At 43.0% G+C, this 15743-nt stretch overlaps 3 protein-coding genes across 4 annotated transcripts in view; 1 reads left to right on the top strand and 2 right to left on the bottom strand.

Annotated features, from left to right (window-relative positions):
* cdc6 (cell division cycle 6 homolog (S. cerevisiae)) overlaps positions 1 to 1379 on the top strand; it is an 8691-nt gene extending 7312 nt beyond the window's left edge. Inside the window, exons 11-12 of the mRNA XM_035638523.2 lie at positions 233 to 373; positions 1023 to 1379. Of these exons, the coding sequence (XP_035494416.1) occupies positions 233 to 373; positions 1023 to 1115 (234 nt within the window). The 3' untranslated portion in view covers positions 1116 to 1379. The remainder of the gene's footprint in view (positions 1 to 232; positions 374 to 1022) is intronic.
* A 371-nt stretch (positions 1380 to 1750) lies between these two features.
* ccsapa (centriole, cilia and spindle-associated protein a) lies at positions 1751 to 8048 on the bottom strand. 2 transcript variants are annotated; one of them, XM_035638525.2, is made up of 5 exons: positions 7815 to 8048; positions 7134 to 7245; positions 6049 to 6423; positions 4360 to 4712; positions 1751 to 3302 (listed from the first exon to the last, which is right to left on the bottom strand). In XM_035638525.2, the coding sequence occupies exons 3-5, from the start codon at positions 6404 to 6406 to the stop codon at positions 3102 to 3104; spliced, it is 912 nt and encodes a 303-aa protein (XP_035494418.2). In that variant the 5' UTR covers positions 6407 to 6423; positions 7134 to 7245; positions 7815 to 8048; the 3' UTR covers positions 1751 to 3101. The 2 variants fall into 2 exon arrangements, with proteins under 2 accessions (XP_035494418.2, XP_035494417.2); XM_035638524.2 differs by lacking the exon at positions 7134 to 7245.
* Positions 8049 to 9019: 971 nt separating this feature from the next.
* On the bottom strand, positions 9020 to 14477 carry acta1a (actin alpha 1, skeletal muscle a). The gene is made up of 7 exons (XM_035637582.1): positions 14321 to 14477; positions 12860 to 12990; positions 11760 to 12084; positions 10898 to 11059; positions 10604 to 10795; positions 9867 to 10048; positions 9020 to 9446 (listed from the first exon to the last, which is right to left on the bottom strand). The coding sequence occupies exons 2-7, from the start codon at positions 12986 to 12988 to the stop codon at positions 9303 to 9305; spliced, it is 1134 nt and encodes a 377-aa protein (XP_035493475.1). The 5' UTR covers positions 12989 to 12990; positions 14321 to 14477; the 3' UTR covers positions 9020 to 9302.
* Between the last annotated feature and the right edge of the window lie 1266 nt (positions 14478 to 15743).

Genomic DNA, 15743 nt, shown 5'->3' with positions numbered 1-15743 from the left:
CTCCAGCAACTGTTTCAAGTTGTTTTCCTGAGTTTTTCCCGATTGCAACAAATACAAAACAAGTTCCACGACAGGAATCACAAAGGCTCTACGTTTTTTAATCACAGTAAAAGAAAGTCAGGACGTGAGATTCGTCCGTGAGCTGAACATCAGGACACTTTGTAGGAAGGTGATTCCACCAGCAGGAGGCGCTGGAGTCGTGTCTAACGTGTTGTTGTCGTTGCTCCATCAGCTGCACGAGGTCTACAGTCGCCTGTGCGCCCGGCGGCAGGTGTCGGCCGTCGCTCAGGGCGAGTGTCTGTCGCTGTGCGGTCTGCTGGAGAGTCGCGGCGTCTTCGCCCTGAAGAAGGCCAAAGAGGCTCGACTCACCAAGGTACTCGTCGCTCCACCGCTGTCGTGAGCCGTAGGATAAAGATGATGGTGGTGGTGATGATGATGATGTGATGATGATGATGGTGGTGATGATGATGATGGTGGTGATGATGATGATGATGGTGATGATGATGATGTGATGGTGGTGATGATGATGATGTGATGGTGGTGATGATGATGATGTGATGGTGGTGATGATGATGATGGTGGTGATGATGATGGTGGTGATGATGATGATAATGGTGGTGATGATGGTGATGGTGGTGATGATAATGGTGGTGATGATGATGGTGGTGATGATAATGATGGTGGTGATGATGATGATGATGATGGTGGTGATGATGGTGGTGGTGATGATGATGATGTGATGGTGATGATAATGGTGGTGATGATGATGTGATGGTGGTGATGATGATGGTGGTGGTGGTGGTGATGATGGTGGTGGTGATGATGTGATGGTGATGATGGTGATGATAATGGTGGTGATGATGATGATGTGATGGTGATGATAATGGTGGTGATGATGATGATAATGGTGGTGATGATGATGATGATAATGGTGGTGATGATGATGTGATGGTGGTGATGATGATGTGATGATGATGTGATGGTGGTGATGATGATGATGATGATGTCGTTGGTTCCCGCAGGTGTTTCTGAAGATCGAGGAGGACGACGTTGAAAACGCTCTGAAGGATCGAACGCTGCTCGGCAGCATCCTGTCCGCAGGCCTCCCCTCCTGATCCGATGCCTCTGATCCTCCTCCTCTCTGGATTATTGTTCTAATATTCTCATTTTTGCTGGGAATTTGTACATTAATGTGCAAATGTTTTTTTTTTATTTTTTATCTTTCTTTTTTTTGAAGCTGGTTCTGTTTGATGCTCAGTGTCTGAGCTCCGCCGCCAACGTTCAGTTTGTTTCCGTTGAGATTTGAAACGTTTCCATTTTTAAAAATCTGTAAATAAACAAATGTACAGACTTTTTTTATTAAAACCAACTCCTCATTGTTTCTGCCTGTTCAGTTAAAAACTTAAAAAGATCTTTATGACTCATGAGAGGGATGATGATGACTGGACCCTCTGATTTACAAATCTGATTGTAGGTTTATAAATATATATATTTTAAACCCCAGGAGTTGTGATTTAATTCCATAATCAGATACGACGACGACGGTCAATATGGAACTGTTTAAGTGATTTTATTCACAGCAAAACCTTAAAGTGAATGAAAATATATATATGTATTATTGTGCATGTTCTCAAATACAAATAGTGACCAAAAAAATGTAAACATCATTAAATATTGATCATTTAATACAGATTTCAATTAATGCAAAGCCTTGGTAGAGACGGATACAAAAAAACTCATGTACAGTAGCTTATGTTTCTTTTTAATTTAAATATGAGATTTGACATCAATTCAATAACTTTTTCTTTGATTGTCTGATTGTTTTCCCCTAAACGAAAAATCAACTCATCAAAAACCCACAACACCAAACATCTGTAAACACACGACCCGGTTCAACTGCATCATGTCAGGTTCTTCATGCCCGAGAAACGTTTTCTATAAATCGACACATTGATGATTTTAATAAGCTAAACACCAAACAAAACCTTCAGGTGGGGAAATCCAACTTTCAGTAGTTATTCACCTGTTTTCATTTTAATGTGATCATTTCCTAACAACGTCCACTATCATAAATATACCGTTAATATTCTACTTTTTCTCTGGCAAAAATCTAATTGTAGCTTTTTAAACTAAGTTTATTTAACAATGTGTCAATAAATCAACTCTGAAGTTTCAGCGTTTAACAGCGCGAACATCTTAAATGTAGTTTTCACTCAAAATACATCAAATACTCATTTTCATAAGATAAATCTTGTTTCTATTTTTCTTTTTTAATCTAAAGTCTTTTTAATTCCAAAATATTCAGATGTGAAAAAATATTCCAGTTTGGTCCTTTGTGCTGCTTCTGGTTCGAAACCCTCGAACAGCGACGGATGAAATCAAACGCGGGCAGCGAGTTCGGAGACTCGTCAAATGAAAATACATTCAACCATCGATCTGTTTCTGTTCACGTCGGTGATGCTTCACCACGAGAGGGAAGAAGAGTCGACCCATTTCTCCCCCGGCTGAGAAAGAGAAAATACTGTATCTTGGGTATAAATATTTAAAAATAAATATTGGCCAATTTTTGTTATTGTCAGATTTTTATGGAATGTGGACGAATCAATATTGTCATAAAAAGGCTTCAGGACCGAGCAGAGCTGTTTCCGATGAATCTGTCGATTATTTTGTGACGTTTGGTCCAAAAAGATCTTCGGTTCACTGTCACAGAGGAGAAGAAACTAGAAAATATTCATATTTAAGAAGCTGAAATCAGAGGATTTTGACTTTTTTTTTCATAAAAACTACTTGATCCGATTAATCCATTATCAAAATAATTGTCGACTAATTTATCAGTCGATTACTAATCGATCAATCGATGACCTGTCGCAGGTGAGCAGCTGCTGAGGCTTCTGGGTAATGAAGGTTTGCTAGTTTCCCCAGATGTTTCTCTGCTGCTGTGTTGAACAATGTTGAAGTTTGATTGAATTCCATTGATTTGAATTCTACGTAAAGAGCTCCGGCCACGTCTCCACTGTACGTTTCTCTGGTACAGTAACAGTGAGGAGACTCGACGGCGGCGGCGTCTGATCTTCTCGCCCTCCCACGACGATCCCGTCTCTCTACCTCAGCCGGGCGGAGAAGCAGCGCATGTACTCCGTCATCCAGCGGTCGTCCGCCACCGCCACCGCCACCGCCACCGCCAGCTGCGACCGCCTCGCCTTCTCCAGGTCGGCCGAGCGAGCCCGCCGCCGGTCCGGGACGGCGCTCCGCCGCGTGTCGGACTCCCGCCGGGTCTGGAGGCCGGCGGCGGCCACGTGGCCCTGAGAGGAGAAACCAGAGAGTCCCTGTTTTTATTATTCATGTCCGCGGTGTTCGGTGACGCGGCTTCTTCACTTCTCTGGTTTCCTGCTGCGACCGACTCAAACTGCTCTCACTTTTCAAATCCACATCCTGGACCTGGACCTACTTTTCATATATTTACTTATTCATTTTCAGAGGACTTCAAAAAGAACAAGGCTTTATTCAAGTTCATCTTCTGAATTCCAGTTCTACATATTTGGTTTTATTTGTGTTTCTTATAGAGCTGCAGCTGACGATGATATTCATCCTCAATTAATCTGCTGTGTTTGGTTTTGTCCTCACTCCAAAGATCTTCAGTTCACTGTCACGGAGGAGCAAAGAAACCAGAACATATTCACACGTAAGAAGCTGAAATTTTGACTTTTTGTCTACAAAAACTACATGAACCAACCGATTTATCGATTATCAAAATAGTTACTTATTAATTTAGTTGGCGATTACTGATCGATTAACTGTTGCAGCATTTTCTTTCTATGAATAATAACGTTTTGTGGTTTAACTGTAAAATATCAAGCCTCAGTTACATTTATTTCGTTTTATTTTTTAATCGTTGACTAATTTTTGTATAATGTATAATTGGTAGAACCCGACCGATATTATCGGCCAACAGATATGAGCCTTTGAATGTGCATTTATGTTTCACATTTTAGGTCAAATTAACGTTTATTTTCTCAATTCAACTTTTATGTTTGGTTGTATTTGTAATTTTTTTCTATTTATAGTTATTTATGATAAAGTTTATGGTTAAACTAAAATATCAAGCCTCAGTTACATTTCGTTGTCATAAAGGTTTGATAACGACATCTTAGGAATCCTTATATTGTATAAAAAATACGTCTATACATATATATTGGCTGATGTATCGGTGTCGGGGATCTCCCTAATATCGATATCGGCCCCATAAAATCCATGTTGTTGGGCTCTAATTATTCACTATCTTATATCGGCCCCCAAACATCCTCCATCTTTCCTTTTGCGATTTTCTTCCTGCGTCTGTTTGAATCTTTGAACACTCACGTCGTTGGGCGACGTCCTGACGTCCGCCCGCCTCTCGGTCCAGTCCAGTCGGCCGGACGGTCTCCGGTTCTCCTTCTCCTTGGTGCCGATCGGAGGCTGGCTCTTTGCTCGCAGCGGGGGTTTTTGGACCTCGGCGGCCGGTGGCTTGTCGTCCGGGGAACCGCCCCCGCGTCCCAACTCCGAGCGAGGGGTGCGGCGGCGGTGACGATGGCGTTTCGGAGGCACCGGAGTCGCCGGCTCCCCGTCAGAAGACGGCGTGTCCGCCGGCCCGTTGTCTGTCGCCGTGTCGTCCGAGGGGCCGCCGGCCTCCGGAGCCGCCGCCGGACCGCTGCTGGCTTCATCCACGCCGTTTTCTATTAAAAAAAAAAGGCAGAAACAGTTAATTCACTTTTTTTTTCTAGGTCTCTGTGCTGTAAACTGTACATCTGCCATTAAAGGAATAAATAAAGTTGTATTGAATCATCCAACTGAGAATAGTTTAGTTATAGTTATAGTGACTCATTTAAAAAACTTGTATTGTCCCTAAAAAAACTCAAAATATATATTCAACTTTCTGTCATAAATGAGGAAGTAAAGCATCGACTCCTCGTCGCTCAGGAGCTGAACACAGAAAACAAAAAATGACTGACGTCAATCGATAATCAAAAATTCCGTACTACATAACTTGGTAGATGGCTGCCGCTGTCGAATGAGCGTTTGACTAAAAGAACCGGATATTTTCACATTTTACATAAACGTCCGTTGGTAACGTCGGGTGAATTAAGAGCGACGGAAATATCATAGTTTCACCAGAATCAGAAACATGTGAATAAAGAAACAACATGAAACAGCTGATTTATTCTCGTGACACGATCCAGAACCGATGTTGTAAATCCTCAAATGAATCCATAAAAAAATATAGATTCTCCTTCTCATCGGTCCGGTCAGGAGTCGAGTTCGACAGCAAACAAATATTGGACCTATACTTCACAACATCATCAGCGTAGCACGACACATTTATAAATGTCAGATGAGACGTGGGCCCAGGAAGAAGATGGACATTTTTTTTCGAGGATCTGAATTGTTTTCATCTCTTTCCTTCACATTGTGAGATGGAACGGTTTAAAAAAACAAAAAATTTCACTGATTTTCCAGAGAATAATTCAAATGGATCTAGATGAAAACAATCAGACACATTTATTTCGTGACTGAATTGAAGGACGGTTGTTGTGGACGGAGGTTTGAGCTTGACTGAGTTACTTTCTGGTTATTATTGATTTTTACGACATACTGTATTCTCTTGCCGTTACGGGACGTTTGAGTCATGGTGGCACTATAACAAATCCAAGATGGCTGCTGCATGTATCGACGGTTGAGTGAGCGCTGTAATTTGAACTGTCTATTAGCACTTTGTCGTTCACATAGAGATGTCCAATCACTGTCTGTGGACGTGTCAACGCGGCGTTAGTACGCGTGTAATGTCGCATAATGCGTTATTGTGAACTGGTTTTTGCCAACAGTGGCTAGCAGGCGTCCATCTTGTTCCTCGACCTCCGACCAAATGTGCAACTGGAACGTAACTCAAATCAAATCAACTCGGATGCGACGTCCTTCCGAGGTGCAATGGAACGCAGCATTAGCACCAAACAGAAAGTACAGCCGAGGTCCATGGGAGTTGTAGTGCTTTGCCAATGGCGTCATGTTGCCCACCTGTGGCCGGTGTGGCGTCCTGGACCGCGGCGACCTGGACCGCGGCCTCCCCAGCTCCCACCTCGGCCTCCTCAGACGGCGGCGGCTTGGGCCCGGGACCGGTCATGAGCTGGCACAGCCTCTGCGGCGGGAGGGACAGAGGGGCGACTCTGTTCCTGGTCAGCCGGGGCGTGGACTGACCGCTGGAGCCGTCGGAGCCGCACTCACAGCCCTCCCAGAACCAGGGCTTGTGGGAGTGCTCCATCACCCGCCGGCTCAGACGGTACTTCAGCGAGTCCTCGTAGCATTTGGAAAACGTCTCCCACTTGGGGTCTCTGAACTTCTTCATGTACTCCGTCCGGATTTTCTTGGTCACCATGGTTGTGGTTGTGATCACTAGAGGAGGGAGTAAACAACGACATTAACGGAGACATCTTCTGCTATTTCCACTTTTTTCTTTTGCAGCAGAGGAAGCTCCTCCCCCCACAGAAAACATGAGATGTACATATATAAATAAATATATAAATATAAATATATACAATTATATCAATGATTCCTAAGACGTCGTTATCAAACCTTTTTGATAAAGAAATGTAATTGCGGCTCGACATTTTAGTTTAACCATAAACTCACCATAACATAAATAACTATAAATTTAATAACGATGCCTACAAGAGCCTGACCGTTATGGATTTTTTGGGGCCGATATCGATATTAGGGAGTACAAGATTCCCGATACTAAAACATCAGACAATATATATGTATATACGTATATATATATAGACTTTTTATTTTATTTTATCTGTCAATGATTCATGAGATGTCTTTATCAAACCTTCATGACAAAGGAATGTGATTGCGGCTCGATATTTTAGTTTAACCATAAACTCACCATAGCATTAACTATAAATTGAAAAAATACAACCAAATAAAAAGAACTTCAATTAAGAACATAAATTTGACCTGGAATGTGAAACATAAATGCACATGTCAAGGCTCATATCTGTTAATATCGGTCGGGCTCTAATATAAACATCCTGTTATAGAAATGTCAACAAAATTAAACTAACGTTGATCAGATTATCTGATTTACATATTTAAATGACCTCATGACGTTTTCCATCGGGGTCACGGGATCGTGGTCGTCGTGCTCAGGATCTTTCTTCTGTTTTTGAACCCTGCAGCACCTGATGACGTGCCTCTGCAGGTGTGGTCTACCTGTAGGCCCCGCCCCCGCCCCGCCCCCTCATCAGATTACACTGAGCAGAGGATTGAGGCTCATTAACGTCTTTACTACTGCTGCGATACTACAACCAGCAGTCACTCTGACATATATATATATATATATATAAACATTATACATATTATTATATATCTATTCTATTCTATATTGTGCAATAAACCCAGATGAATTATTCATGTACCTGAGCTGCTGCTGACCTACATCTGATCCGAGGACGAACCCGGGACGACATCTCCTCATCGAGTCAACAAGCATCAACATATTGATATTAATGTGTTGATGCTTGTACGGTGAAATGCAGATTTATTAATAAGCGTGTGATTTGGATGTGAAGGCTCCAGTTCTCTCTGTCTGTCTGTCACACCCTGAACAACATCGTCCTTTACAGGCTGCAGCCTTGAAACCAAGTCAGGGCTCAAATTAAAATATGAATAATAATAATAATAATAATAATATTCATAATAATAATAATAATAATAATTAGTGTCTGTTGGAGGTGGAATCATGTCAATGTGTAATACTTGAGAGAACAGCCTCGACTCACCTGCTGCCTCCGTCGAGCCCCGTCAGGGGGAACGGCTCCGGACTGGTCGGGTTTAAGAGTCGGACACATCAGTACGAGCCCGGTCCTCGATCCAGAGGGTCCCGGTCCGGTCCGGTCCGGTCCGGTCCGGTTCTGGTCTCAGGTCCAGTCTGTCGGTCAGACGACGAGCATCGCTCCGGTTCTCAGACAAACACCCGAGGACCGAGCTGGACGACACACCACACGCGGCTTCCGGTGAACCCTTTCAAAATAAAACGGTGGGAAAAATGAACTATATATATGTGTGTGTGTGTGTGTGTGTGTGTGCATGTGCATGTATATACAAAAAAGGATTCTGTAAGAAAATACAAAAAACCTTTATAATACCTGGAAAATAGAGCTAGCTTAAATAAAACACACGGCTTCCGATGAACCCTTTCAAAATAAAACAGTTAAAAAATGAGAAATGTATATGCTGATATACCTCAGCTGGGACCATATCTGAAAACATATATATATATATATATATATATATATATATATATATATATATATATATATATATATATATATATATATATATATATATATATATATATATATATACATTGAACGAAATAAAGGATTGTAAGAAAAACAAGATTGCTATATACAGTTTCAACTTTCAAGAAAAAAAAGGTTAAAATTATATTTGTTAAAAAAAAGTGTATGTGTAGCCTATATATGTTGAAGAAATAAAGGATTTAAAAGGATTCAAAGAAATCTAACAAATATATTTATATATATATATTTTCATTTTGTAGAAAAAAACATTATATATATATATTTTTTTTTTGAAACTTATATGTTTTTATATAAAGTGGAGCATCAAAACAAAGTTCAGTTTTGGAATCAGTTTCAGAGCTGTAATTATGTGTATAATAATGTTTTTTTACAGAATCCTTTATTTCTTGACTCTGTAAAAATAAATAATTATTATACACGTGGAGCTAAAGTACAGAAGCTGACAAAATCCAATATATATACAGTATATATATATATATATATATATATATATATATATATATATATATATGATTTTGTAGAAAAACCATGTATTACATATATAATAATATAAAAGTGATATATTTTGATTAAGAAAGACATATTGACCTGACGTGACCTTGAATCACAAAAAAGTGTATATAAATATCCAGGATCAGAAATAACCAGCATGAGTCGTATAATTGAAAATATATGACCTTTATTTTTTGCTTCGTTGTCTCTTTTTTTTGGTCTTTTCTGTTTTTCACATACACACGTCGGACGTCATTCACATTCAGAACACATACATACATAAAAGACGGAATAAATAACATATGTACAGGTCAGACGCCAAACTGTCCGCGTGGCCTCCCGCTGTCAGGAGGGGGCGGAGTTCTTTTTCTTCTTTCTTCTTTCTTCTTCTTCTTCTTCCTGGCATCTCGTTGCTCTGGATTCTGAACCTGGGGCTGTTGCGACTTCCTGTTCTTAGAAGCACTTGCGGTGGACGATGCTGGGACCGGCCTCGTCGTACTCCTGCTTGCTGATCCACATCTGCTGGAAGGTGGAGAGGGAGGCGAGGATGGAGCCGCCGATCCAGACCGAGTACTTACGCTCGGGAGGGGCGATGATCTGCAGAGGACAAGATGGAGGTTTGATTCTTTGTCTGCCAGCAGCACGTCACATCACATCCTCAGTCGTGTAAAAGTCACGCATTTCAAAATGTGTCACGTGAAGCCGTCGCCTCAGGCTCGACGAACCCCTCGTGGGCGTTGGTCCCACATGACAAAACAAATAATCAGTGAAGTTTAAATGTTTTAAAAGATAAAGCATTTGTTGGTCCGTTGATTATGTTTCAGACCTGAAGTCACATGGTCTGCTACAGAAAGATGGCCAAAATAATGCGGACACCCCGTGTCCATAAAGAAATGAGTTTTCAGCGGCGTCGGCCACAAACTTTTTTTTTGGAATTAGGAATAATAAACTGTCCATTGTGTCCAAACACTTCTTTTCTAAACTCTTCCCCCAAAACCCTGTTGGTTCAGACCGCACCTTGATCTTCATGGTGCTGGGAGCCAGAGCCGTGATCTCCTTCTGCATGCGGTCAGCGATACCCGGGTACATGGTGGTGCCGCCCGACAGCACGTTGTTGGCGTACAGGTCCTTGCGGATGTCGATGTCACACTTCATGATGCTGTTGTAGGCGGTCTCATGGATGCCGGCCGACTCCATTCCTGTTGTTCAGGCGAGAGACAAAGAGGAGACGGTTCAGTTCAGGTCGCCACCAACAAGAAACTGCGAGAGATTCTGAACGCTGCCGGGCCGTGGGACTCAGACACGACCACAACCCTCATCGCCAATATTACAGTAAACTGTACAGTAAATGAGAGGAAACCATCAGCTTGTCTTGTCTCGGTATATCAGTGAATCCTCTGTCGTCCTCTGCACTGATTTCAAATAGTTCACTAATTCAATCGTCTTTTGGATTACATGTTGCTGAAGGCTGAACAAAAGTATGGAATCAGATTTGTTTGGCAGATACAGTGTCATACAGGACATACAGTGTCTTGTTGCGGCGATGATAATCTCACCATCATTCATGCGCCACATGGATTTTAATGCCACAGACATAAAAGAAGAGGAAGATAACCGACACTGTCAATTTCAAATATCTGCTAAGCTTCTTTTTCCTTCATTTCACAAAGTCTGAAGTTGTCTGGTTGTTTCCCTGGTTCAGATTCTCTCACGCAAAAGAGTAAAGGAACCATAAACGGAGATTATCAACGCACCGATGAAGGAGGGCTGGAACAGCGTCTCGGGGCAGCGGAAGCGCTCGTTGCCGATGGTGATGACCTGTCCGTCGGGCAGCTCGTAGCTCTTCTCCAGGGAGGAGGAGGAGGCGGCGGTGGCCATCTCGTTCTCAAAGTCCAGCGCCACGTAGCAGAGCTTCTCCTTGATGTCGCGCACGATCTCACGCTCGGCTGCGGGTCAGAGGTCAGAGGGCAGAGGTCACGACACTGTTCGTCAAAAGGACAAATCGGGGAAAAACGACAGTGAGCGGCGGAGCGGTTTCTCCTCCTCACCGGTGGTGACGAAGGAGTAGCCGCGCTCCGTCAGGATCTTCATGAGGTAGTCGGTCAGATCGCGACCAGCCAGGTCCAGACGCATGATGGCGTGAGGCAGCGCGTAGCCCTCATAGACGGGCACGTTGTGGGTCACGCCGTCGCCGGAGTCCAGGACGATGCCTGGGAGCACAAACAGGAAGTGTGAGCGTCACAAACACGAGTTCATCCTGTGAAATGAAAGTTTTCACGTCGGCAAGCGTGAACGCAGATATGTTCGATTTGTACTTTAAAGGTTTTATCTCGTCGGACAAACGCTCCAAGACACAAAGATGTCAAATTGACACGACGAGAAACGGAGATGAGCAGTAAATCCTGAATTTGGAGAAGCTAAAACATAAAAAAATTATAAATTACATAACTGATTATTAAAATTGTTGTAGGCCTAAAAAAAAAAAAAAGGAAATAAAGATTTTTTTTAGCTGGTTGCAGTTTAAATACGATACTTTAGTCTGAAGTAACTTGTGTTTGACATTAGTTGTTAAATCTGACACTGTGATATTTTTCTGCGATATATAGATATATGTCATGAATTATGATTACTGAAACTATTAACGAGCAGTTAATGTAACGTGATGAAATATCTTTTTTGGGGGCTGATCGAGTAAATTAAATATGAAAGTGACTTCTTCTGATTTAATATCACCCAACTTTGTCATATGTCACTGTAACTATTGAAATGTTGGTTTACAGTAAAACCAGAGATGTTGTAGATTATTTAAATGGTCTGTCGCCGTTTACATTTTGTCAAACGGCCCAGTTCTGGCCGGACTGTGAAAAGAATCCTTCTCATAATAAGTGGTGACGGTCCAGAGGAACTCACCGGTGGTACGACCGGAGGCGTACAGGGACAGCACGGCCTGGATGGCCACGTACATGGCGGGGACGTTGAAGGTCTCAAACATGATCTGGGTCATCTTCTCGCGGTTGGCCTTGGGGTTGAGCGGGGCCTCCGTCAGCAGGGTGGGGTGCTCCTCGGGGGCCACGCGCAGCTCGTTGTAGAAGGTGTGGTGCCAGATCTTCTCCATGTCGTCCCAGTTGGTGATGATGCCGTGCTCGATGGGGTACTTCAGGGTCAGGATACCCCTCTTGCTCTGGGCCTCGTCGCCCACGTACGAGTCCTTCTGCCCCATGCCGACCATCACACCCTGAGGGAACACGACGGAGGAATCGCATCTGGTCTCAGCTTCTTCAAATGTGAATGTACATAAACTGTTTTCTGACAGAACAAGTCATTTGAATAAGCGGCGTCACGATACACCGCTGGTGACGACAATCACAATATGTTAAAAAAACCAACGCTGAATATTGATATCGTCTTAATGACGCAGACGTGGTAATATCACGTAGATAATCCAGTGCCTCTTAAATCATTCCTCAATAAACCACGGTAAAGATTTTGAGGGATTTTTCTTCCCATGTCACAGACTTCACGTTGTTAAGACCCTGATTTGACGTCGTCGTCATTCGTCGTCTACTTGGCAGATTCAAGGGTTTAGGAATTATTCACAGTTGGGAACGTGCTCCACACTGGACACAGTTCAACATGGGAATAAATAAAAATCACAGACTATAGAATAAATACTTTCTTTGTCTTATTCAGCCAATTTAAGCGTTGACGTTTTAAAGGTCCAGTGCGTAGAATTTTTCTAAGGGCAGAAATATCATATCATATTTATAATAATGTTTCAGTGTAGAATCACCTGAAACTAAGAATCGTTCTCTCTGAACATTTACATCGACATCAGGAGCACGTCGTCTTCCACCGCCATGTTTCTACAGTGGCCCACTGAGGACAAACCACAAACACTGGCCATGTTTCTGTCACCTGCAGATTGTAATCTGCACCGTGACCACTAGAGGCCGCAAAAGGATCCCGCACACAGATGAGTTTGTTTTCCCCTCTGGTGTCTCTGGTGTTACCTGGTGACGGGGGCGTCCCACGATGGAGGGGAACACGGCCCTGGGGGCGTCGTCCCCGGCGAAGCCAGCCTTCACCAGGCCGGAGCCATTGTCGCACACGAGGGCGGTGGTCTCTTCGTCGTCACACATGTCTGGAGGGAGGGGTCACAGGTGGTGAGTTCAATGTTCTGTACAGCAGACGGCGACATTTAACATTCAGCTGAAGAACTTTCTGACTTTTTTGGAGTCAGAAATGTCCCAAAAGTCAGAAAGAAACATTTTCATTATAGTTTCATCTAAACGTGACACCTTCAAATCTCTGGGGGCTTTTGTTTGGCTTTTCTGGTCCGAAACACAAAAAGAGCTGAAAGAACTTCACAACCAACAAAATAAAGTAATTTCTCACATTTGAATATGGAACCAGAGGCAAGGGGTTATTATTTTTATTATTATCATTATTATTATTGTTATTATTTATAATAAGAAGGAGTAGAATATCCCAAACTGTGACCAAGGAAATTACCATGAAACAAAGGTGTCATTCCTTTACTAAAAGACATTATTACATGTTAATAAACTTTGTTTTAGTTTTACAGAATAAGAAGAAATGTCTCTGATTCTCTGTGGACACTTGGTGTCATCCCATTTACAGAAGTGTATTTTTGTTGAGGTTCTGTTCTGAGCTATTTTTAACAGTTGAGCTCATCCGCTACTTTGTCTCCGTGATGATAAACAGCAGAGACTCTGAGTTTACTACAGTTTACTATAGTTTACTATAGTTTACAAAAGTTGACTCGGCTCCTGTCGACATGATTCATTAAGAAATAAACAGAAAGAACATTGACCCACAGTTAGAGTAATGATGCCTTCAAGTGCTCCTCATAAAATCCTACTTCTGATTCATGAGCTGCTGTTCAGTTACGAACATATGAACATTTCTGCTGGATCAGATTTCTGGTGCCATGCATGGATTATTTTTATTCATCCACTGATAAACTGAGCTCAGTCAACTTGTACGTATTCATATTAATTTTGATATTTAAAAATATATATATTTCCGTTCCAGTCTTTTAATTAAAATGTTTTTATTTTTCATTTCAATACAAATCGAATGGAACATCTTTTAAATAAAGAACAATTTTTGGTAGAGAAGTTTTTTGTTTTTTTTACTTAGCCAATCTCATCTGATCCGTGGACACAGTATATCACATTTTGTTGTTTAACTTCATTTAGTTTAATTTCAAATTTGCAGTTTGTTGAGCGGTTCTATGGCCAAGGCAGAATTTCCGACAGCACTTGAACGCAGCGCCACGCAGGAAGTGAGTCGCTTTGTCCTTTCAAAACAAAAGCTGGTTCTTTCGTTTTCTTTCGTCTGCCGATCGGAGGCGAGCTGGATCCAGTCAACCGGACCAGACCGAGACCCCCCGTCCCCCGCAGAGACCCCCCCGCCCCCGGGCTCCTCCGCTCCGCCGAGCCGCTTACCTCTGCTCGTGTCCGGGTGTCAAGTGAGGAAACTGTCCGCCGCAGCTGCTGGTTCCAGTTGAGGAGGGTCGGGTGGCGGGCAGCGACCCCCGGCTCCTTATATACCCCCCGGCCCCTGCGTGGCACTTGTCCCGCAGACAGCTGGCGGGAAGGCTCCGGCTACTCCACAGGAATTCAACCGGCCACTCGTCCATATTTGGTCGCGCCTCGGGAGGCGCACGCGGGGCTCGGCTCGGCTCGGGCCGCGCGCCGGGCTCGGCTCGGCTCGGCCCATATATGGAGAGGAAGCCCCCGCGAGGCCGCCGCGCAGCGCTCGAGCCCTGTATGGAGCGAGACCCCACCGGACTACTACTACTACTGTTACTACACGGACACACACACACACACACACACGCACACACACACACACACACAGACAGACACACACACACACGCACACACGCACACACGCACACACACGTTCAGAGAGGTCAAAGTCACACACGACCTACAGACATCATGATGAGATAAATGTGTGTTACTGATGAGACTCGTACTGGATGACGTCACTCTGTAGATCACTGCAATAAACAAAATATACAAACCATAAATGCAAACAAACGAGTCTTTTTTGTTTTGTCTTTTTAAAGAACAGTAACATTACAGTTCCCAGCTCCAACACCAGAGCAAGACCGAAGCTCTGTGGTTATTTGGTCTCTCGTTGTTTTGTCTGGTCATTTTGTGTCGTTGTTTAGTCTCCAGTTGTTTTGTTGTTGTTGTTTTGTCTCCAGTTGTTGTTTTGTCTCACTGGTGTTTTGTCTCTAGTTGTTTTGTCTCTAGTTGTTTTGTTGTTGTTGTTTTGTCTCCAGTTGTTGTTTTGTCTCTAGTTGTTGTTTTGTCTCACTGGTGTTTTGTCTCTAGTTGTTTTGTCTCTAGTTGTTGTTTTGTCTCACTGGTGTTTTGTCTCTAGTTGTTTTGTCTCTAGTTGTTTTGTTGTTGTTGTTTTGTCTCTAGTTGTTTTGTCTCTAGTTGTTTTGTGCGTCTCTGTGGTTGTTTGGTCTCTTTTTTGAGGTTTTGTGGTCATTTTCTGTCTCTTTTGCTGATTTACACTTCAAGTTATTTTGCTGAAATGTAAAACAACATTGTGTAGTTTGTATTTGCATATTAAAACTACAGTCAGCAGACCTGACCTGCTTTTAAAGTAGCTGCTGCTGTCAGCCAATCAGTCTGGCACTAACGGGACTTAGTTGTTGTTTTTGCCTGATATTAATTGCGTCTCTCAGCTGGAACGACTCCACCAGTCTGCTCGTTCTGCAGCAGGAGGGTCCGACCCCCCGACATGGCCGACAGCTGCAGGACTCGCTCTGAATTGCTCCGTGTTTCTCCAGCTGTCGACGGAGGCGTCCGACTCCGACCCTTCAAAACAAACCGTCACTCCACTGAC

Source organism: Scophthalmus maximus, chromosome 8 (assembly GCF_022379125.1).
Source record: "Scophthalmus maximus strain ysfricsl-2021 chromosome 8, ASM2237912v1, whole genome shotgun sequence".
NCBI lineage: Eukaryota > Metazoa > Chordata > Actinopteri > Pleuronectiformes > Scophthalmidae > Scophthalmus > Scophthalmus maximus.
The sequence above is the reverse complement of the archived record's forward strand: the minus strand, read 5'-3'. Positions and strand labels throughout refer to the sequence as shown.

Excerpts from the sequence above, each read along its gene's own strand:
- ccsapa (XM_035638525.2), bottom strand. The coding sequence starts at position 6,406 with ATGGTGACCAAGAAAATCCGGACGGAGTACATGAAGAAGTTCAGAGAC. Across the intron at positions 4,713-6,048 it reads GGACGCCACACCGGCCACAG|AAAACGGCGTGGATGAAGCC; the intron begins GTGGGCAACATG and ends TTTTTTTAATAG. Across the intron at positions 3,303-4,359 it reads TCAGGACGTCGCCCAACGAC|GGCCACGTGGCCGCCGCCGG; the intron begins GTGAGTGTTCAA and ends TTCTCCTCTCAG.
- acta1a (XM_035637582.1), bottom strand. The coding sequence starts at position 12,988 with ATGTGTGACGACGAAGAGACCACCGCCCTCGTGTGCGACAATGGCTCC. Across the intron at positions 10,796-10,897 it reads CTACTCCTTCGTCACCACCG|CCGAGCGTGAGATCGTGCGC; the intron begins GTGAGGAGGAGA and ends TCTGACCCGCAG. Across the intron at positions 10,049-10,603 it reads GTTCCAGCCCTCCTTCATCG|GAATGGAGTCGGCCGGCATC; the intron begins GTGCGTTGATAA and ends CCTGAACAACAG.